The sequence below is a fragment of the Orycteropus afer genome, unplaced genomic scaffold (genome assembly GCF_000298275.1).
Source record: "Orycteropus afer afer isolate SDZICR_OR568_19922 unplaced genomic scaffold, OryAfe1.0 scaffold00053, whole genome shotgun sequence".
In the NCBI taxonomy this organism is placed as follows: Eukaryota; Metazoa; Chordata; class Mammalia; order Tubulidentata; family Orycteropodidae; genus Orycteropus; species Orycteropus afer.
This window is the reverse complement of record NW_006921640.1, coordinates 3,218,300-3,242,562: the sequence shown is the minus strand read 5'-3', so window position 1 is coordinate 3,242,562 and position 24,263 is coordinate 3,218,300. Positions and strand designations below refer to the sequence as shown.

The 24,263-nt window shown below is 43.7% G+C and overlaps 1 protein-coding gene across 1 annotated transcript; it reads right to left on the bottom strand.

Annotated features, from left to right (window-relative positions):
• Positions 1–334: 334 nt before the first annotated feature.
• Positions 335–22,113, bottom strand: RP1L1 (RP1 like 1). Its single transcript, XM_007938766.1, has 7 exons — positions 21,505–22,113; positions 8,244–8,385; positions 4,795–5,589; positions 4,268–4,494; positions 3,920–4,051; positions 760–3,391; positions 335–627 (listed from the first exon to the last, which is right to left on the bottom strand). The coding sequence occupies exons 1-7, from the start codon at positions 22,111–22,113 to the stop codon at positions 335–337; spliced, it is 4,830 nt and encodes a 1,609-aa protein (XP_007936957.1).
• Between the last annotated feature and the right edge of the window lie 2,150 nt (positions 22,114–24,263).

Genomic DNA, 24,263 nt, shown 5'->3' with positions numbered 1-24,263 from the left:
ACAAAAACTCTAATGGAACACTTCCAATCTGGTCCATCACCCTGGGCTCAGCAGCCGAATGGATGAGGAATGGATGACCTTCAAATACAAGTCAGTTTTGAGGATAACCCTCCTTCACACTGTGTATGGACCAGGACACCAAGGCTCACTGAAACTTCAGAATGTAGAAACCAGAGAAAAAGCATGGTGTATGCTGTGTCCTTGGCAAGTCATTGGGTCTTCTCTCATGTTCTTTATACATTTCCAAGTGACTGAGACTCATTCAGATTTGTAGACAAAATATTAATAAAAGCAAAGTTACAAGACTCATGATCATCTTGCAGCTTGACCTTCTCTAGAAATCTAAATCGTCTTGGCCAAATTCATCTGTCCTGTCTACTAACTTGGTAAAGGTGAGGCTTTTAACTATCTTCCTGCCTTCTAAGTCAGGGTTTTCATCTGCTTCCTGGTCTAGAGTGCTTGGGCCTGAATGGGCTCCTTCTTGCTCAGAGGCGGAGCTTTCTAAGTACATCCGAGTGACTTTTCTATCTGGATGAGGGACTTCCTTGGGCTCATCTGCAGTGTTGCTTGTGTCTCCACTGGAATGCTCTTCTTCTGACCCTTTCTGAGAGACCTCTGAACAGTTTCCTAGAGATGAGAAGCTAGAGGAAGAGGTGCCTGTTTCGGAGGCTGACCTTTGGTGGGGTGTGTCTCTACCTGAGGTAGAGAGAGGTGTGGGCCTCCCCTCTTGGTCTGGACTGCTGTTTTCAGAGGCCTCACCCAGCTGACTCTCTTCTTGGCTAACTGGAGAACTATCTTCTTTCTTATCTTCTGACTCTGTCTGTTCCTCTCCTTCAGCTTCCTGAGCCTTGACAGCATCTATTCCATCACCCTCTCTGCCTGAACCTCGCTCACCTTTTCCTGACACTTCACCCTCCAAATTATCCTCATTCCCAGAGCCCTCATTCAAGTTTTCTTCCTTCTCATTCACACCTTGCTCCTCCCATTCTTCTTCCTCCAGATCATTGCCAATGCTGGTATCTGTTTTCCTGTCTCTCTTCTGAGCCCCTGGGTCTTCCTCTCCCTCTTGGTAACTAGCCCCTTCTGCCTCCTTTAGTTCAAGATCTTCAACTCGACTGAGTTTCTGGTTCCCTTCATCCTTATCTCCCTCATCTGACCCAGAACAAAGGCCTAATCCAGGCTCCAGTCCTCCATCAGCTCCCTGGACAGTTCTGGTCCTTGCAGGGGAATTGTGAAGTAGGCCCAACTCTCCATTCTCAAAAGTCCTCTTTGCTGCCTCCCCATTCGTACATCCTTCCTTCTTGTTCTGTAGAATCTGCTGCAAGTCAAAGGCCTTTTTGATTGGTGCACTGCCTGTTCCTATTGTGTCTCTCAGAAATGTGGGGCCCACTTTCTTCCTTATGCAGGCCTCACAGGGGCAGAACTCCTCCTCCTCAGCCTTCCCAGTCAACTCAGTGCCTGGGGTACAATTGAGGGGTATTTCATCCTGCAGGGCGAGGGAGAGGAGTCCACTGACTCGTGTCTGCTCTGTGAAGGCAGAGAGGTTGCGCAGGTCATGGAGGCGGCGCCTCCGCTGCTCTGTCTGCAATGATGTCTCCCACTGTAATGCTTCCCGGAGTGGCTTGGATTCCTTCCTTCCGGCCCTGCTCTGAATCTTCCTGAGTTCCTTCTTAACACTGTCTTGGAGCCGCGAGCTCACATCCTGCTCCAGCTCTGCCACCATCTGATCCAGTTCATAATTGTTCTGCAGACCCCAGCGGGCCCGGATGGTGACCATGGAGTTGGCAAAGTGGGTCATGAAGGCCTTCTCCATCTTCTTCAGCAACTTGAACACCCAGATGGGGTCAGGATCCAGGGACACTCTGTGGGCAATGGAGCTGTTCTTCTCCCCAGCCCCTTGAGTGGAACTGACCTGGGTTTGTTCCCTGGCCATCTCAGCATTTCTGGGCAGCTTTTTCAAATCAGGCTCACATGTGGGACCACTTTGATGCTCACTGACATGAGAGTCACTCTCACTGGGGTTAGTGCAGGACTCTGTTAGTTTATTGCTCATCTCTGGAGGACACAGGTCTACAGAATCAGGGTCTCTTCCTGCTTCCTCTTTCTGCATTTTCATATCTTCCTGTGTGCCCTCTCCATCCTGAGTATCATTCACTGATAATTCCTGTTCTTTGATGCTTTTCTCTTCTGGAAACTCTTCCTCTTTACTTTGCTCTTCTGGCATTTCTTCTTTTTCTATTTCTTCTTTTATTTTCTTTTCTTGTACCCCCTCTTCATGCACTGTGTTTTCAACTAATTGGTCTAGGCTATTGCCCAACATCTGTTCCCTGCTATTTTCTCCTGCTTCATCCTGGCTTGTGATACAAGCCAAAGCTTGAGAGTTTGAAGAGGCTTTAGAACAGCTCAGGTGTTGGTTTCTCAGATACTCTGGGTGCTCTGAGGTTCTGGAGTCAGGCCTCTGATAGGAAATGATGCCCGTCACCACTTTCAAGGGCAGCTCCATTCTCTCAGAGGTCAGGGTGCATTCCACAGGACAAGGCCCACTGCCCTCCCCAGAGCCTCCAGAACCACTGCTGACATCCACTCCTGAGGAGGATGTTGGGGTGAAGTCCTCAGTCACAGCGTGAGATGTAAAACCTGGCAGAACCTGGCATGACCTGATCTCCTGGTGGTCCAAATCCAATTCATTACACGGTGGCCACAGGGATTTAAAGGTAGCTAGGAGCTCCTGGAACTGAGGGGAGTCTGTGAACCTCACTTTGGAAGGAGACCCAAAGTCTTTATCAAAGAAGTGGAGCCTAGCAAGACAAGTGATGAGGGCACAGGCAGAGTGGCTGAGCCTCTGCCCCACCACACTAGACACTTCAGGCAGGCTGCTGGGCCGGCCCTGCTTTGAGCTGATCAATGTCTTCATGATCTGTATGGAGGCAGGAATCCTGCTGGGCAAGACACCCTCACCCACACCATGGCCCACTATGGTTCTATTGCTGGCTCTGGCCTCTGCACATGCATCTGAAACATATCTGGAAGCTTCTCTTTGAGAAAGAGCCTCCTCTGATTTGGAGCTAGCATCATCAGTCACTGGCGGTTCGTATAGTTCTGGTCTGTCACTGGTTTCCCCTTCCAGGGGCTGTTCTCTGGACTGTGCTAACTCCCCAAGATCTTCCAGAGATTGCTTATAAACAGGGTCATCCTGGGTAGTTTCTGGGCCATTTCCAGCCACATTTGGGCTCTCTTCCATCATTTCATATTTCAGGAGTATGGGGTCTTCTGGTATGTGGCTAAGCCATTCATAGACAAGGATTTCTGGTGAGATGTGGGGCAGAGCACTAAGCATCATGACACTATCTTCTTGCTCCTCAAGGTTTTCCTCTTCACCAGAAATCTTCCCCTGTGACATCCCACTGGGGCTGGGGCTGCTCCTCCTAGTTGCTCTGACTGTTCTCTCTGTGGCCCTTGATTTTGAGCCCAGGGACAGTGTTCTTAGTCCATTAAGTTGTTCTTCCCCCTGCTCACCTCCACCTGGCCCCCAGTCAGCACTTTGGTTGATATTGCCATTGCTGCTGCTGCTTGAAGAGTGTTTCTTAATGAAGGATTGTCTCCTTGGGGGTGTGGGGCAGTACCTGCTGCATTTCAAGCAGGCCCCAGAGATAGGTTGTGGCCTGTCCTGTGACTGGGAAGCCTGGAGAGCCAGCATTTTACCACCATGGGTCATGCAGACCTGGGATGTATCAAGCTGGGAACAGCAGCTGCCTCGGTGGTCTCCTAATTTCACTCTGTCAGGCCATTTAACTGGCCGAATCAAGGGTGAGGAGAGCTTGGGAATGTTGCCTCCTGACTTTTTATCCAGGTGACCAGCCCTAACATAAGAACTGAAGGAGTCTGATGTGTTAGAAGGTGTTGGGGCTGATGAGCTCACCTCGAGATCAGGGTTCCCATCACTCTCAGCAGAGGTGAAGTGTGGGTGGTAGAAATGAGAAGCACAGTTTCTTTTTTGTGGATCTGAATTACTAACAGGTGTAATGATGGCACTGATGACTGCTGGTGGGTTCTGGGAGTGAAGAGAGCCAGAGGAGGGAGATCCTGGGTCCTTGGAGACCTGTTTCCTGGCACTAGATGAGTTTTCAGGAAAACCTTCTGTTGAGTCATCTGAGCAGGCCCTTCCTCTATTAGCAAGACTCAATGCTTGCTTGGTTGTCACTGAGTCCAGTAAGCAATGGCTGAGCCTTTGGTGGTGGTGCTGCCTGTGGCAACTTCTCTGGGAAACACTGCCAAAGCCAGAAATATTGGGTAAGGATACAGCACTAGCTTGGCTCTTCTGCTTTCTCCTCCTCCTCTGGACTGAGGCACAGGAGGAAAGTGGGAAAGAGCATCCTTCAGCATCCCATGAGCGAGAGTGGCCCAAAGCCATGGGCAGCCTTTTCACAGACCCACATCTGGCCTTGTGGCTCCCAGTGCTCTGTCCACTCTCCTCTGCCTGTAGGTCTCCATTCCCTAAAGATGAGGGATGCAAATCACGGCAATAGGTGCTGCCTTCCTGGGTGTGCTCCTGCTGCAAAGTCACAGTTTCTCTCCTTCTTACACAGCCCCAGCACAGCTCACTCCTGTCACTGGGCTGCTCAAGAAACATGGAAGTCACTGATGAGTCAGGAAGAGCACCCTCTATGCCACAGGGACCAGGTTCCAGGCAACCCAGTGACAGTGCTTCTTCATTCTCCTCCTCTTGGGCTTGTTGCTCCCAGCTACCCTCTGCTCCTTTTGGACATGAGTTGGGTCCCAGGTTTGGGCTCCTACCAGCCTGAGGTATGCAGCCAGCTTCCTGCTCAGCTCCTCTCTTGGAGGCAGCCCTGGAGGCCTGATGCTCCCTGCAGCTGCCCATGCTGCCCTCCAGGCTCCTGGGGCAATAGGAATTTGGCTCTGAGCCTGCTGCAGGTCTGTCATTGGAGGCTGAGCTGACACTGGCCTTACTGGTTCTTTTTCTGCTGGCAGCTCCTTGGCTCCAGGAAGGCCTGGAGTGCTGGGTGAGCTGAGCCCTCTTCCCAGAATCTATTTCCTCTACCTGGGACCTGTACAGGGGGTTTGTCCAGATCTCATAGCTGGGCCATGCTTGCTGGCCTTGGTTAAAGGCCTCCTCACCTCCCGACTCACAGGGCTTCAGTCCCAGTGCCCCAGGCTCTGAGAAGCTACCAGGGCTGCCCTTCCACACACAATGTAGGTGGTCTACCTCCCCTTGGTCAACACGCTCCCCACTTGCTGTCGTGAGGGTGCTGGCCCTCCTGACCCCCGTGGACCATAGGAGTGTGTCCTCGTTGAACAAGTGGAAACGGACTTTCATCTCCACAGACAGGCTGCCATCCTCGTTCATGTGGACCTTCTTCTCAAAGTCATTATCAGCCACCAAAGGGCCAGTGTGGACAGGTGTATCCCGTGGGTGCCAATGAAGGGCAGAGCCCATCCAGGTGTGATGCAAAGACACTGATGGGTCACTGAGACCGGACTTCTCCGACAGCAAGGAGAACCGCCGTGATCTGCTGCCTGACTTGGACCTCGAGTGGATAATACTCTGCTTGGTCTTCAGCCCCCAGCTCCCTGGTGCACAGCAAAGAGTAAGAGAAAAGAGGAAAAATGGTAAGCAACCATCGTGGTAAAAGCATGAAGGCTGGTCACCAGCCTTTCACCACCCAACACTATCATCACCTCCAAAACAGCAGGAGGGCAGAATATATTCTACAAAGAATATCCACAGAGCTTCTAGTTTGTGAACCATCATAGCTTAATGAGATGAGCATGAAGTATGAATTCAATCCCAACTCTGCCACTTAATAGCTGTATAGCTTTAGGCAGACCCTGTTTCCTGAGTTGTAAAATAAGAATATCTATTTGGTAGTGTTTTGTTTGTTTGTTTGTTTGTTTAAATGACTTGAAGCTATATATGTAAAACTTTCTGCAGTTTCTAGCACACAGTAAGTTCTGGACAGCAAAGATGACAGGCAGAACAGCAGTGCCCAGAGCTAACTCCTATCTCTTCTCACACCACCCCCAGCAAAGAAGGGGTAATCAATAACCCGGTGCACATGAACTGATTGTAGGCTGTAAAATGCTTTGCAATGATTAGAAGTGATTTATTATCCTAACACTCATCAAGATCTTGGGTTGATAAATGATTTCAAGTAAGAGCCTGCAGATACCATATTGGGTCCTGACATTCAGGCCTGCAACCCAATCCATGAAAAACGTAACAGGCCACTTGGGAATAGAAAGTAACCTTAATAAGGAATGAAGCCCATTGTGCTTTCTCATCTCACCTCTTGAGCTAATGTTTAGTAAGAGGGAAACCAAAAACCAAACTTTCTGCCATCGAGTAGGTTCCAACTCGTAGCGACCCTCCTTGGGTCTCCAAAGTGGTGTCTCTTCAGAAGTGGGTTGCCTAGTCCTCCTTTTGAGGAGTGACTGGTGAGTTTGAACTGCCAGCCTTCTGGTTAGCAGTCAAATGCCTTAGGCACTACAGGAAGTGCTAGCAAAAGCTGAGTCTATGACCACCAAAAGAACAGATTGCCTTTGAATGCATCTGGGTGGGAGAAGGCTTTGCAGAGCCCTGATATTCCATAAGTGCCAAACCAAAGAAGGCACTGTGTGGCTAATGTGTCTTTGCACCTCTAGTACATGGCATGGAGCAATCAAAAAAATTATTGGTATTTTCTTAACAGCTTTTTACAAAGGATATTACTTTGTTCACTCACCAAAATGCCCAGTGCCACTTGCAGTAATTTTCTTCAACTTTTATTCTGCACTTTTTGTATTTGTGTGTGTGTATATATATATATATATATATATATATATAGTGTGTGTGTATATATATATGTATATATATATATATAGAGAGAGAGAGAGAGCGCTCTGGTAGCGTAGTGCCTAAGGCATTTGACTGCTAACCAGAAGCCTGGCGGTTCAAACCCACTAGCCACTCCTCAAAAGGAAGGTTGCATGATCTACTTGTGTAGTGATACCGCTTCAGAAACACAAAGAGTGGTCGCTATGATTTGGGTCTGACTCGACGGCATATAACAACAACAACATATATAGAGAAATAGATAGATAAAACAACGACACACTGCTGTTGAGTCAGATCTGACTCATAGCGACTCCTCTTTGGGTTTCCTAGATGGTATCACTTTGGAAGTGGCTTGCCCAACCTTCCTTCTGAGGAGTGGCTGGTTTTGAGCTGTCAGCCTTCTGGTTAGTAGTGAAATACCTTAGGTACTATGCTACCAGATCTCTCATATATACACATATATATACACATATATGTATAGACCCAACCCACTGCTGTCGTGTTGGATCTGACTCATGGTGACCCCTCCTTGGGTTTCTGAGGCAGTATCACTATAGAAATAGATTGCCCAATATTCCTTTTGAGGAGTGGCTGGTGGGTTTGAACCGTCAGCTTTCCAGTTAGCAGTCAAATGCTTTAGGCACTATGCCACATATATATGCAAATTTTGTATGTATTATATATATAAAACCAGATTTGGTTATATATTTAATGCATATAATATATCTGGCACATAATAGGCATATTGGATGGATGTATGGTTGGATGTACGGAAGACCAAAGATTTTTAGTTTTAGTCCTTTCAATCTCTCTTTAGTCCTCCATTGTTGTCTAAAAGAGTACTGACTCTTAAAAGACCTGGACAAACAATATCAGGTCCTGTTATTCAAGTGGGAGCTCTGGTGGCATAGTGCCTAAGGCTAACCAGAAGGCTGGCCGTTCAAACCCACCAGCCACTCCTCAGAAGGAAGGTTGGGCAATCTACTTCTGTAGTGATACTGCCTCGGAAACCCAAGGAGGAATCACTATGAGTTGGATCCGACTCAACAGCAGTGTTTTGGTTTTTGGTTGATATTCAAGCCTGCACCCCCAGCCATGCAAGTGTTATATGCCCATGGTCCATTGCCTCCATAATGTCATGTCCTCTATAAAGGTTATTTTAGAACCTACAAACTTAGAGCTGATGATCTTCTAATTTCTAGTTCCTTTACGTACCATACTCCTCATACCGCAGTGAGATAACCAACCTAGTTAAAGTTGATCAATGAAAAGGAGGAAGATGAGACAGGAGCGACCCAAAATCAACTGAGATAACCAAGAATTAGGCCAAAGGCAACAAACTATCTGGAAGCAATTATCTGCCCATTCAATGCAAATAAGATTTTGGGGGAAATAAACAAAACTAACTCACCATTTTTGTTCCTTGAAGTCAGCCCAGATAAAGTTTCAGTCCCATTTCTTTTGGAATCTTCCATTGAAGGAGGTCTGAATGACTCATGACCAGCACATACTAGTACCAACGGGCTGTTCAGCAAATTCTGCAGGGAATCCACCTGAAGAAGAGAGTGTGGAGTTAGGTGTCCTGGTCTCCAGAACTAGCTCCTTCCCAGGAAGACACAAGCAGATGATTAACCCACTGCCTCCAGCCTCTTCCTGAGTTTTGCATGGCTCAACCCAGATTCCTGATCCAAGGGAAGAATTCCACTCACTCCCTGAAACACCTCCATCATTAGTTGAGGGCTGAGGTCCACCACAATGATTTTCTCTCTAACTACATCCTTCTCTCCACTAGATATGAGGCTGTGATTTAGAATTTACACTGGGTGCCTCAGATAGAAAAGACATTAAAAAGCCTGTTAGCCTACCTGCCTTCCTACATGTTCATTTATGTAGGAATATTTGGTTTTTAAAGCAGAGAAGAAAGCCTTCTAGCTTCTGTATGGAGACCTGATTCACTATCTCACTATCTACTCTTTTCCAAAGTAGAGAGTCCTCTCTTGTGTCTGACCTATGTTTTCCAGTTCAGTCGAGGCCATTGCCTCTATTTCTGCCCTTAATGGAACAAAGAGGGGCAGGCACCATTCTCTTCATAAGTAGCCCTTCTCTTCCAGGCTCCTTCAATAATTCTCTAGGATCCTGCCCAGATACTTTGCCATGTTCTCACTCTCACCTGCTACTGCCCTCTTCAGCAGGATGTTCACCAGCCCACTGCTAGGCTAGGAGTAGAGTAGGAAAACAGTGCTGGATTCCATGCCAGGAAAAAGATCCCTGCTTTTAGAATATCTCACCTGGTGCAAGAAGCCCCTGTACATCTGAGGTTTTCCACTATTTATAGCATTACACTGTAGATAGCAGTTGTTAGGTGCTGTTGAGTTGGCTCCAACTCACAGCAATCCTATTGCCAAAGGGGCAGGGAGGCTGCATTTTCTGACCTCCTCTAACTCCACAAAAGATGAAGACAGAATCACCATCAATAGCTCATCAAGGCCTATGAGGTGAAACATGCTGCCTCCTTCCAGCCCTTTCATGAACCCTGACAGCAACCGTTCCTCCCACAGCACCCACCACCTTTCTGCTGGATTCAATAATTCACTTCAGTGGCCACACAGAACTCACAGCTTATGGGGTTTATTAAGGAAGCACCAGGTTACAATTCAAGTTCAGAGATAACGCTCAGTCTCTCTCAGCCAACAGTCTCTCTCAGTCTCTCTCCCAGCAGTGTGTGTCTCTCGATGTGTGTGTTTCTCTCAGCAATGTGTGTCTCTCAGTGTCTCTTCTCAGCAGCGTGTCTCTCAGGATCATGTTTCTCTCAGCAGCACATCTTTCTCAGCCAGTAGTCAGAGAGACTCCTTCTGTCTCTAGGAGGGCTCCTTTTGAGCCTGGCAGAGTGGGCAAACTAACCAATCATTACATCAGAATTCTAAGCAGCTGAGAGAGAGCAAACTTCCCAGAACATTGCTTTGTGGCACTCGCAACAAAAATATCCCAGGTGGATAACTTTAACAATCAGGAGCTCCTCAGTTGCTCACAGCAAATACCACCTTGGAGTTTACAAAGGCTTATGGCTAGAAAAGCCATAACAGATACTTTACTACACCACACCTATGTAAAACAACAAAACACTGCCCAGTCCTGTGCCATTCTTGTAATAATTGCTATGTTTGAGCTCATTGTTGCAGATAATGTGTCAATCCATCTCATTGAGGGTCTTTGCCCTTTTCTCTGGTCCTCTGCTTTACCAAGTCTGATGTTCTTCTTCGGGGACTGGTCCCTCCTGATAACGTGATCTAAATATGAGAGACGAAGTCTCACCATCTTCACATTTAAGAAGAAGGCTTAGGTAGGGGTTATTTCCATCTTTAAAATGTAGAATATATTGTTTTTCATTTTCTTAAATCAGAAGGGTGCATTCATTAATAAGGACATGAAAAAAGAGAAAATTTTTACACCATCTTCCCAAAACATGGCATATAAGTTTATTGTACACCAGAGCTTTCAATATATTTATTACAAGTTTGTTTTAAGCTGGCAGTTAACTTTTGCTGATTTAGATTCCTAGTCCAGCAAAAAAGCCAAACATGATCCAAGTCTATCAATGTATAGACATAGCCATGCTACTAAAGAATCAGACTCTCCAGGAAGAGAAAGGAATTGAGAACTAAATGATGTTCCCATTTTTAATTGTAAAACAATATTTCACCAAAATTGGAAAAGGTCTAGGATCCACGATGAAAGATCATTATTAAGGTTACCCATCAGCAGAGTGTGTGAAAATTAATAATCATAACATAGCCCTTTCTGGGGAGCAGTGAGATTATTATGTTTGCAGAAACTTTAGTAGCCCTCCAGTAAGTCTATATGAAAAATAAGGTGAGAACCCTAATATCTCTTTCTCCAATTAACTGTACCTGCTCTCTCTCAATACACTCACTAACCTGTGAGCTAATTGAAGATAGGGATCTAGCCCTATTTGTCTGTATACTCTGTACATAGCACATGCTTAGCACATGGCAGTTGCAGAATTATTCAGAAGTATTATTGTATAGTGACTTTTAAATAATTAATGCTGACTCTCCAATTTTTCAGCCATAATACAACTATAGGTAAATGACTTAATCTCTTGGCTTTAATTTTCTCATCTATAAAATGGGATAATATTAACTTATACCCATTTTAGAAGAGCTCTGATGGTGTAGTGCCTAAGGCATTTGCCTGCTAACCAGAAAGCTGATGTTCAAATCCACCAGCCACTCCTCAGAAGGAAGGTTGGGCAATCTACTTCCGTAGTGATACCACCTCAGAAGCCTAAGGAAGGGTTGCCATGAGTCGGATCCAACTCAATGGCAGTGCATACCCATTTTAGAGATGAGAAAGTTTTATGAATAGTGGTGAAACTGCTTGATATAGTCCTGGAAGATGAGCGCCTCAGGGTGGAAAGCACTTGAAATGTGACTGGGGAGGAGCTCCCTCCTCAAAGTAGAATCGACCTTATTGATGTAGATGAAGTAAAGCTTTCAGGACTTAATTTGTTGATGTAGCACAACTCAAAATGAGAAGAAACAGCAAACATTCATTAGTAATTGGAACATGGAATGTATGAAGTATGAATCTAGGAAAATTACAAGTTGTTTAAAAAATGAAATGGAACACATAAAGATCAACTGCCTAGGCATTAGTGAGCTGAAATGGACTGGTATTGGGCATTTCGAATCAGGTAACCCTATTATCTACTATGCTGAGGATGACAAATTAAAAATAATTGGCATCACATTCATTATCAACAAGAACATTTCAAGATCTATCCTGGAATACAATGCCCTCAGTGATAGAAAAATATCTATACATCTGCAAGTAAGACAAGTTAATGGAACTACTATTCAAATTTGAAGAAATTAAAGATTTTTACCAACTTCTGCAGTCTGAAATGGACCAAACATACAATCATGATGTATTGGTTATTACTAGTAATTGAAACATGAAAGGTAGAAACAGAAAAGAAGCATCAGTAGTTGGAAACTATGACCCTGGTGAAAGTAATGCTGCCAAAGACGACTTAATAGAATTTTGCAAGACCAATGCTTATTTATTGCAAATACCTTTTTTCAACAACATAAATGGTGACTACACATGTGGACCTCACCAGATGGAATACTCAAGAATCAAATAGACTATATTTATGGAAGGAGATGGTGGAGAAGCTCAATATCATCAGTCAGAACAAGGCTAGGAGCTGACTGTGGAACAGACCATAAATTTCTCATATGCAAGTTCAAGTTGAAGCTGAAGAAAATTAAAACAAGTCCATGAGGGAGAAAATAATAATAATAATAAAAAAAAAAACCTTTGATTTTATCTCATCTGAATTTAGAGACCTTCTGAAGAATAAATTTGACACTTTGAACAACAATGACGGAAAACCAGATGAGTTGTCAAAAACCAAAAAACAAGACTTACTGCCATCGAGTCAGATCCAATTCACAGTGACCCCTCCTTGGGTTTCTGAGGCGATATCACTACGAAAGTAGATTGCCCAATCTTCCTTCCACAAAGTGGCTGGTGGGTTTGAACCACCAGCCTTCTGGTTAGCAGTCAAGTGTCCTTGGCACTATGCCATCAGAGCTCCTAGATTGGTTGTAGGATGACATAAATAACATCATACATGAAGAAAACAAAAGGTCATTAAAAAGACAGGAAAGGAAAAAAACACCAAAATGGATGTCAAAAGAGATTTTCAAACTTTTTTTTTTTTTTTAAATGGAGAGTAGCTCAAGCAAAATGGAAGAAACAATGAAGTAAAAGAGCTGAACAGAAGATTTTAAAGGTTGGCTTGAGAAAACAAAGGGAAATATTATAATGAAATGTGCAAAGACCTGGTATTAGGAAACCAAAAGGGAAGGACATGCTCAGCATTTCTCAAGCTGAAATAACTGAAGAAAATAAGAAAATATTCAAGTCTCAAGTCGCAATATTGAAGGATTCTAGGGGCAAAATATTGAATGAAGCAGGAAATATCAAAAGAAGATGGAAGGAATACACAGAGTCACAATACCAAAAAGAACAAGTTGACATATTACCCATCTCAGGAGGAAACATATGATCAAGAACCAGTGATATTGAAGGAAAATGTTCAAGCTGCACTGAAGGAACTGATGAAAATTAAGCCTTCAGGAATTGATGGCATACCCATTGAGATGTTTCAACAAATGAATGCAGCACTGGAGGCACTCACTCAGGTATGCCAAGAGATTTGGAAGATAGCTACCTGGCCAACCAACAAGAAGTGATCCATATAGGTGCTCATTCCAAAGAAATGTGATCTAAATGTGATCTAACAAGAAAGCAGAAATTATTGAGCAATATCATTAATATTACACATGTATGGTCAGTGACTACAACACCCCAAAAGTGGTCTTAAACCCCATCACATTTAGCTGTGCTTGTAAGAAACTGCTAGCCATTCTCTTCTCCCTTTCTGTCACATTTTGATCACCTCCTCCCTGTTAGGGATTAACCTTCCTATTTAGCTGTTGTTGTTGTTGTTATGTGCCGTCGAGTCATACCTGACTCATAGCGACCCCTCCTTGGGTTTCCGAGGCAGTATCACTACGGAAGTAGGATTGCCCAACCTTCCTATTTAGCTAGACCCAGGCAATTAAAGCCCTAAACTGGCAGCGCTTTATCAAAGCAAAAATAGATGGTTCCTAAAGTGCTGTGCAGGACCACTCCAGAGTGGCCTGGGCACCACTAAGATTGGAAACTGGTCACATAGCTTTCCAGTCCTGTTCACATAGACCCCGGCCTCAATCCCTCAGACTCAGGTTTAAATATTCCCAAAAGATGGGTGGGTTTATGTGGATACTACCAGATTCATTCCAGCCCAGCAGCATGCTGGATCAAAAGAAGCTTCTAACAAGTTGTGTAAGCCTGTGTCTACCTTCTATCTAGCACTTTGTAAACTCTCTCTTTCTCCCTCTCTCTTGATTTTGTTTTTTCCCTCTTATTCTTAATAAAACTCATGTTGTTAACAGGACCCCCTGATAGATTTTGTGGTTTCTCCAAACACATCCAAACTGTTATTTCAAGTGCCCTGGAAAATTCCTGGAGCAACTTGCAAGTAAAATTTTGCTGAAGATAATTCAAAAATGGTTGCAGCAGTTCATTGACAAGGAACTGCCAGAAATTCAAGCTGGATTCAGAAGAGGGCGTGGAATGAAGGATATCATTGCTGATGTCAGATGGATCTTGGCTGAAAGTGGAGAATGCCAGAAGGATATTTAGCTGTGTTTTACTGACTATGCAAAGGCATTTGACTGTGTGGATCATTAATTACTGAGAATTCCAGAACACTTAATTGTGCTCATGAGGAATCTGTACATAGAACAATAGTCATTCAAACAGAACAAGTTTAAACCATTGAATGGTTTAAAATGAGGAAAGGTGTGTATCAGGGTTGCATCCTTTCACCATACTGATTCAATCTTTGTGCTGAGCAAATAATCTGAGACTACATGAAGAAGACCAATAACATCCGCATTGGAGGAAGATTCCTTAATAATCTGCAAGATGCAGATGACACAACATTGCTTGCTGAAAGTGATGATTTGAGACATTTACTGATGAAGATCAAAGACTACAGTCCTCAGTATGCATTACACTTCAACATAAAGAAAACAAAAATCCTCACAACTGGACCAATAAGCAGCATAACGATAAATAGAGAAAAGATTGAAGTTGTCAGGAATTTCATTTTACTTAGAAACACAATCAACACCTATAAAAAAAAATTTTAAAAAAAGGAACTCTGGTGGCGTAATGCCTAAAGAGAATGCTGTGCTGCAAAAGACCTCTTTAAAGTTTTAAACAACAAAGGTCCCACTTTGAAGACTAAGGTTCACCTGACTCAAGCCATTGTCTTTTCCATAGCATCATATGCATATGAACACTGGACAATGAATGAGGAGTACTGAAGCATAATTGATGAGCTTGAATTGCATAGTTGATGAAGAATACGGAAATTATCATGGACTGCCACAAAAGCAAACAAACTGTCTTGGAAGAAATACAGCTGGAATGCTCCTTAGAAGTAAGAATGGCCAGACTTGTCTCGCATACTTTGATCATGTTGTTAGGAGGGACCAGTCCCTGGAAGGTTATCATACTGGGTGAAATGGGGGGGGGGCAGTGAAAAAGGTGAAAATCCTTAATGAGATAGATTGACACAATGGCTGCAATGATAGGTTTAAGCATAGCAAAGTTTCTGAGGATGACCCAGGACTGGGCAGCACATCATTCTGTTGTGTGTAGGATTGCTGAGTCAGAACCTCCTCAGTGGCACCTCACAACAACATTAACTACCTCATAATTTTGTGTGGTGGGCACTATGCACACAATTGGTCGGTATTTATTCCACATTCTTTCTAGTGTGCTGTCTAGTACAGCAGAGCTCAGAAAGCTATAAACACATTTCCTGGACTCCTTTCTACCTATGGTTTGAATGTGAAAAATGTTACACCAATTAGATGCACTTGTGTAAGAAATGGAAAATGATAGTAAAGTGGAAGCCTTCTTCCTTTTGCTTTGCCAAAGCAAAAAAGGTCAAAGGTGTAAAGGGGATCTGTACCTGGAACAACAAAAGCCATACTCATTGCTCCAGTACCCAGTCACCAGCCTCCTACATATCAAAAGACAGTTGTGATGGCATCAGCTTTCTTTTTCTGGATCATAGCAATGATGGGGTGATACTAAAATCAATAATTCCAGTGAGTACTTCCCAACACCCACCTTATTATGTCAGAGGTGTCTACCCTCACAAATTAATTCTGTGATTCATTTCCAGGAATCCAGCCAACATTCCTCTAGCATTGTTTCCTTCTTCTCCTTCTTCTCCTTCTCCTTCTTCTTTTCTTCTTCTTCTTCTTCTGTGCACTTCTCTGGGTCTACCTTTCCTTTAGTGATATTGTGCTAGTCACATGCTTTTGTTGTATTGCTTTTCCCTTCAAACCTGTGATGCAAATCAATGTGTCTTTAAGCGTCAAACTCTCTGTATATAATTCCCTCCTCCTTAAGACACTTAGAGACTTTTCTCTTTCCTGTGCTGAACCTGTACTAATATAGTCTATGGTATTAGAGGTGGTTGCAGGCAATAGATCATCCAGGATGACTTTAGCTATTTCACCCTGTTGGGTTTAAAGGCAGTAATAATCTTGTTACAATGAGACACTTGCATTTCATGATATACAGTAACAAAATAAATTCTTAAATAATTACGTTTGATGATAGAATGCAGAGCTCACTAACAGCAAAAGTTTGATCCATCATTGGCTGCCAAGATAGATATTATAATGAGAATAAAAAATGCAAAGATTGTGGAATAATCTGGATGCTTCTGGAAAGCTCAAAGAAAATGGCAAGCTCAAGGTTTAAATTCTCAGTTCAAGGTCATCCAGAAGACCTAAGAACTTCTCTGACTTCTATGAAAGAGTCTCTTTTATAGGAGCGCGGGTGGTGTAGTGGATAAGGCACTTGACTGCAAACTGGAAGGTCAGTGGTTCAAATCCATGAAATGCTACATGGAAGGAAGACTGGGAGATCTACTTCCTTAAAGATTTATAGCCTTGGAAACTCAATGACAGTTGCTATGAGTCAGAAATGACTCAATAGCAGTGAATTTGGTTTTTGGTTTTATCTCTTATAGGGACATGGCTGGTTCTTTTATATTGTGTAACTATGCTCTTATATTAACTTTTACCCACTGGACATGGCAGCATCGGAGGGCATCCCCAAAATTTCCCTGAGCAATAAATGTTTTCCTCCCTGTCTTCATTTTGTAACAGCAACTCTTCTGCTTGTTGCTGAAATACAACTGAACTGGGTGTCATATAGTTCATAAGTCACATAGTGTTGTTGTTGTTGTTATGTGCTGTCGAGTCAAACCCGACTCATAGCAACCCCTCCTTGGGTTTCCGAGGCAGTATCACTACAGAAGTAGGATTGCCCAACCTTCTTTCCGAGGAGTGGCTGGTGTGTTTAAACTGCCAGCCGTCTGGTTAGCAGGCAAGTGTCTTAGCCACTATGCTACCAGAGCTACATAGTAGGTGTGTTGAAACAGCACTCAATCCTCAGGTGGAGGTAACATGTACTAGTGATGAGAGGCAAGCTGATCCTGAAGATACAAGTTGTGTGAGCAGGTAATTCACACTTCAAGTTCATTTGCCTTACTGCATTGCCACCTCTGCTCAGCACACACTTAGGACTTCTCAGGAAATTCCCATGACCAGTTAGCTGGGGAAGAAAATGTTTGCTTCTGGATTTCAGATAGTTTCACAGGATGTGCTGACACTAGCAAAAAGTTGAGTGGCTCAACATTACTAACCAACTCGGGAATCAGAGGAAGAAAAGTCCAGGTGAAAATGTTATTTGATTGACTCTTTTTCTTAGAAGAAGCAATGGAGGGAAGGTCTATACCAATTTGTGGGTAGTGGTTAATGGCTCAACCTGGTAATCAGGAACTTGGAAGGAACAAGACTGGAGAATTGATGACAAGAAAAAGAGTAGTGAAATAATCTCTCAGAATAGGCCCAGAATGTGGCCTATCTGAATGCTTCCCAAAGAGTATCCACTACAGGGTGGATTCCCAACAATCATGTGGAGAAATTAACTATTCAGTGAATGTCAGTCATTCTCTTCTCCAATCACCCAGGACATGCTTGATCACCTCACGGAATAAGTGACAAAATGGCATTAACTAACAACATAAACTCCACCTCATACTGTTGATCTGGCTAAGGTTGCTGAGGGCTCAAGCTACCAACAGCAGAGACCAATCATAAAACTTATGCTCTGCAACATATCTGAGGGAATCAGCCAGCCACTGGTGAGAGGCTGATTACATCGGACATCTTCAAAACGGAAGAGTATTAGATATTTGTATTCACTGAAATAGACACTTATTTTGGATATAGACTTCCTTCTTTTCCTATCATTCTTTTGCCAGTGTCATTATCTATGGACTTACTGAATGCCTTATTTATCATTGCCAGAACTTGGGAAGATTACTTCTATCCAAATAATTGATTTTATAGCAAAAGAAGTAGAACAATATTAAGACACTCATAGAACTCACCATGTAACCATATATCTCATCACCAAAAAGCAGCCATACTTATAGAAAAATAAAATCTCCTATGGAATACTCAACTTTGGCACCAGCTGGAAGACATCACTTTATGATGTTAAGGTGTTGTCTTACAGGATGTGATATGTGCTCCAAAATAGCAAGCAATACAAGTGCTGTTTCTCCAGAGTCAACAGATACTTGGGAATTAAGGGGCAGGAAAGAGAGTGACTCCTCTCACTATTGCAGCTACTGACCAAGGTGTAAAACTCTTCCTTCGCATTCCAGCAACTTTGGACTTTGCTAGCTTAGAGGTTTCAGAACCCAGGGGAGGATGTTCCCTCCAGGAGACACAACAGTGCTTCCATGGATCTGAAAGGTGAAACTACCTCCTGACCATATGGAGCTCTTTATGACTTTGAACCAATAGATAAAAAGAGGTTTTCTGTGTTAGATGAGATGTTTGATTCTGATTATCAAGGGGAAATAGGATTGTTATTACACAATGAGGACTGAGAAGAAAACATTTACTGCCCAGTGAAGCTTTTGGGGCACCTTCTGGTAGCATAGTGCTTAAGCCACTTGACTGCTAACCAGAAAGCTGGTGGTTCAAACCCACCAGCCACTCCTCGGAAGGAAGGTTGGGCAACCTACTTCCATAGTGATATTGCCTTGGAAACCCAAGGAAGGGTTGCTATGAGTTGGGGCCAACTCGATGGCACATAACAACAATAACAACTAATACCACCATTTCCAGTGAGTAAAAGTTAATACAAAACTACAATAACACAATATAAGGAAAACCACTAAAAGCTCAGACTCCCCAAGAATGGTAGTTCAGTCATCGCACCAGGTACATAACCACAACTGGCTAAAGTGTTGTCTGAGGGCAGAGTGAGCATGAAATGGAGAGTGGAAGAAAATTTTAAGTACAAATAATGGCATTGTGGTAGATAACCTAAGTTTCTTCACAGCTGTGCTACATATATACATATTAACCAACTTTTAATTTTTTTTTTCTTTTGTTATCCTATATTATTTTATATAAGGTGTTTTGGCAGTGGTGGACTTGATAATTAGACCTTCAGATACAGGATATCAAGATGGAATTGTGACTGAACTAGAACTAGATGGTAATTGATGAGACATTGGGGAAGAAAGTTAGAATGTTTTTGATTTTTTGAGAGAAAGTTACTCCATTAGGTGGAAATATGCTGCTGTTGGCATTAGTAGAGTGGTGTACACAGATGTTAAATAGCTATAGGATTGGGTTGTGTGGAGACATCCATTCCTCTTGCCCATCGTTGGTGGGCATTCATGTTCTGAAGGACCTGGAAAGGCAAAAATTATATTAACTAGCTTCCTCTACAGTTAGGGCTAGATGCAGATTAAGTTCCCCACCAATTTGGTGTCCTTGGTCAACATTAGGAAGTTAGAAATGAGATAGGTATTATTTTTTTCTTCGTTCTCACAGTATTTGCTGCCAGGTAAGTGTGTGGGTATTAGGAGACTATAACAGCTAAGGCTGAAGGGACTAGACTCAGCACTCCAGAGTTCCTGGTGTCAAAAGGCAGCTGCAGCAGTTTTCCGATCCCAGCTTCATAATCTTGGATACCTACAGGGAAGTGTTCTTCTTATTATTATTATTTTCTAAATTTTTTATTTTAAGAGTTTGTTTTACCTCAACATTACTTGTACATTTAGTTTCACTCCCCATTTACCATGCCCAGCCCTAACCCAGTCTCCTCCCCTCCCTGCCCATTAACCCTCCCTCCCTTGCCCCTCATAGTTATGCACTCCTGTTTGTCCTGCATTTCATCCATGTGAATGTTGCCCCTCTGATGCCCTGTGGTTGATTGCACCAAGGGATGCATTTCCATAGAGTATGTGGGTGCATCATCCTGGGTTGACTGGTCTGCATGTACATCTTGTTTACTATTGGGCTGAGAGCCAGTCCCTGGGAGTGAGCTTTATTCTAGGCCCAGAATGTATCCCAGGACCATAGTATTGGAGGACTCACCAGACTCCATCTGACCAGTAATTCTGGTCATTATTGAGTTTTTGGATTTTGTTTCACATTTTTCCTCCCACTCTATCCAGGATCTCCAGATTTGATCCTTTCCTGAGTGATTGGCATTGGTGGCCAGAAACCAGTCTAGTTCATTTGGTCTCGAGGGCCATCGTGTCCTAGGGCTGATTGCTTCCAAATGCCCTTTTTTTTTTTTTTTCCACTCCTCTTCACTTCTGACTATAGGAGACCATTAGCTGCATCTTAGATGACCGCTTGAAAGCTTTTAAGACCCCAGTCACTACTCACCAATGTAGGATGAGGAACAAGACTTTTATGCATTTTGTTGTGCCACTTGAGACTTGTGTCCCCCAGTACTATGGTCCTGAGATGGTACATCTGTTGGATCTCAGAGAAGTGTTCTTCAACACTGGAATTACAGTAGTCTCAAGCACAGGTAGCAGCTTCTTTCAGGATTCTGGGAGTCATTCCTTCAGGTCTAGATAGAGCTCAATCATCCGGCTTTCTAAGGTTTTGGAAGCTTCTAACATCCTGTAGTAAACTGCATTCTGCTTAAGGTATCTCAGGTAGTGTCTGTTTCTCCTAACAACTCTTACTGAAATAGTTGCTAAGAGGAATTGAATAAGAAAATAATGCAAAGGGTACAAAGCACAGTGCCTGCATGTAGTCAGTGTTCTCTAAATGGCAACTAAAAGTGTGAATAACAATAGCTTGTTTGATTAACTAACTGAATGTCTCCCCTCTAGTCACCTTTAGTTGTTGTTGTTGTTGTTGTTTTGCCGTCAAGTTAGTAGCAGGGAAATCAGTGACCACTTTTTAAGGAATAACTCTTTCATTCCATCCATTGTGGGTTAAAATATGTCCCCAAAATGACATTTCAAATCCTAACCTCCAATACCTGTGAATGTGACCTTATTTGAAAATGGTGTTTTTGCAGATGTAATTAGTTAACATGAGATCATACTGGAGTACAGTGACTCTGATATAATATGACTGGTGTATCAAAAGAGAAGAGACACAGTCAGAGAAGCAAGATAGCAGCTATGTGAAGATAAACACAGAGACTGGAATTCTGCTGCCACAACCCAAATAATTACAAGGATTGCCAGCTATCACCAGAAATTAGGAGAGAGCATGGAGCAAATTCTCCTTCGGAGCCCTCAAAAAGAATAAACACAGCCAACACCCTGGTTTTGGACTTTTAGTTCCCAGAACTGTGAGACCAAAAATTTCTGCAGTTTTAAGCAACCAAGTATGTGACGGGAGCCCTAGGAAAATAAGCCAAACCTACTGCCATCAAGTCACTTCCAACTCATAACAATCCCCATTGGGTTTCCAAGGCTATAAATCTTTATGGAAGTAGATTGCCTCATCATCCTCCTGTGGAGCAGCTGATGGGTTTGAACCACCAAACTTCAGGTTAGCAGCCAAATGCCTTACCCACGACACCACCAGAGCTCCTCTAAATATTTTTACCTAAATTCCCAAGAATTATTTTAAGTAAATATCATACCTCACTCAAGAACCTACCTTTTTCCCACTGATTGTGAACACCTGCTTCACGGGAAAGTGCAGAAGATCTGAGGCTTTGCTCAGAAAGGCTGTAAGGCTCCTAGTGTTTCTGTGACTGAGAACCACAGTCCGTTGGAATCTAGGGTCTGTGTTCTTAACCAGTATGATTCTCTTCGGGGCTTTAGGGTCCTTCCAGGAAGAGGATGTTCCTGGCACCTCACACCGGCCTTTGAAATCCTCCAATGGCTGAGCAGAGAGGTGTCTCCTTTGTAACCTACCAGATCCACTGAGGACTTGGGGGTGCTTCTTGTCAGAACAGAGGTAGCACCCTCCATCTTCCAGTTGTTCCAGAGTGGTGAGGCAGTGCAGCCCCTGGGGTGTGGTGACAGAACGCACCCCGAAGGAGAGAGGCATGCGCTGAGAGAGCTCGTCCATCAGGGCAGTGAAGCTCTTGAAAGTGCGTTGGTGAACCGCCAGCCGGACCCCAGAAAACTGTGGGTCCCCTCGCTTGAAGAAGGTTATCTTCTTGGCTGGCATGACCTGGGTGATTGAAGAAGTCCGAGCCATAGAGGGAAGGAGGCACTCACGGTAACTCCGGGCCTCGGTATCCCTCAGGGCGTTGTTCATGGCTTGGAGGCTCAGGTGGCTGTAAGGAGCAAAGGGAGAGGAGAGTAAGAGAGCAACTCAGGGATTTTGTACTTCCTGTCCCTTCCTTTCCTTATAGAGCTGCCTCCTGCCCAACCAAATTTGCTCCACTTTCAACTATGTAGAGATACGTTAATATGTTTGTATAAAATAGAAGGAAAGTCAGGGGGTTGACATAGGACAGACCTGAGTTCAAACCCTAACCCCACCACTTACTAGCTGTGTGACCTAGGTGGTTAAAAACATAATCTGCTGCACCCCATCTGTAAAATGCAGATATATTTTCTCTGCGTAGTGGTTATAATGATCAAATGACATGTAAATAAAACACGTAGACACAGAGCAAAGATTAATAAATCTTTTTTCCTTTTCTTCCCCTTGCTAGTTCTCTTACCCTCTTCTACCAAGCCCTGAACTCTTTTGAATACTTTAGTAGCTTATGTCCTAAGTTGTTGTTGTTGTTGTTATGTGCCGTCGAGTCGGCCCCGACTCATAGCGACCCCTCCTTGGGTTTCCGAGGCAGTATCACTACGGAAGTAGGATTGCCCAACCTTCCTTCCGAGGAGTGGCTGGTGGGTTTGAACCGCCAGCCTTCTGGTTAGCAGGCAAGTGTCTTAGCCACTATGCTACCAGAGCTATGTCCTAAAGAGGTAGGTAAATATAGAGAAGATTATGTAACACAGAAGCAGGAACATCAGCCAGAAGTCAAGAGCCCGGCTTCTATGCTTCAGTCTCAGATTGGCCGGCAGTGCTATCCCACTGCTCTCAGTTCAGTCTCTCTAGCTGTCCAGAAAGCTGGTGGTTCAAACCCACCAGCCACTCCTTGGAAGGAAGGTTGAGCAATCTGCTTCTGTAGTAACACCACCTCGGAAACACAAGGAGGGGTCGCTATGAGTTGGATCCAACTTGATGGTAATGTGTTGCATTGTAGCTGTCAGATGAGAGGGCTGGAATAAAATCATCCATCCCAAACTCTCAGATGGGAGAGCAGAGAAGGAACTTGGAGCCTGGGCTTGTAACCCAAGGAGAATGCCATCATTTATATTGTGTGTTTTGTCTTCATATATAGTAATGTTAACTTTAATATTAAAAATAATACTCCCTTACCCCTTCCCCCCAAAATTTTGCAAGAGATGTGGTGTGCCCTGTGGTTTAAGTACACCAATTGTGATGGATTCAATTGTATCCTCCCCCCCCCAAAAAAAATTGGGCAATCTACTTTTGTAGTGATAACCACCTTGGAAACACAAGGAGGGGTTGCTGTGAGTAGGATCCGACTTGACAGCAGTGAGTTTGGTTTGGTTTTGGTTAACATCTGTACATGTAAATTGTGTCCCTGTTTGAAAATAAAGTTTTCTTCAGTTATGCAGTTTCAGGCATATCAGACTAGGGTGGGTCCTAAACCTAATCCCTTCTACGTATTATCTTATAAAGGGGAGTATAAACACACAGACATGGGAGAAGACAGACGCCATGTGATGGTGAAGACAGATGCATCTATAAGCCAAGAGCTCCCAGGACTACCAACAAGGAAGGGCCTTCCCCTAGAGCTGATGCCCTCATTTGGACTTCTAGATTCTAAAGCTATGAGACAATAAATGTCTGTTCTTTAAAGCCACCATTTGTGCACTGGATAACTAAGGCACCAACCCATTGCTATAGACCTGGGAGTACTATTGCCTGCCCAAGACTTGGGGCTGAGACTCTGTGGTAAGATCAAGACCATTCATTCAACTAGGTGCTTCTATTCTTACTTCCCAACTCTTAGTGAAGCTTTATTGCCTCATAATGAACTCTTGAAAAGCCTCCTGAGGGGCTCTTGCTGTCACCAGTCACTTGGTTCCAAACTGTTCTGCACACCTACCAGCTTAGTTGTCCTGAAACTCTGCTTTCACTGGAACATTCCTATGCTCCAAAACTTTTACTGGGATGTTTCTCATTGTCTACAGAAAAAGTCAAGCTCCTTATCGCACCTTTTAATGTCCTCTCCAATTCATTCCCAGTCACCCCCTTTAGCCTCATATTCTACTTCTTCCCACAGGTTCTCCGCTTCAGTCAGGCTGGTCTGATTCTGAGGTTTCCCTGCATGGCTAGCCACATCCATCTTCTGCACCCAGCCTTGGTTTTTCCTC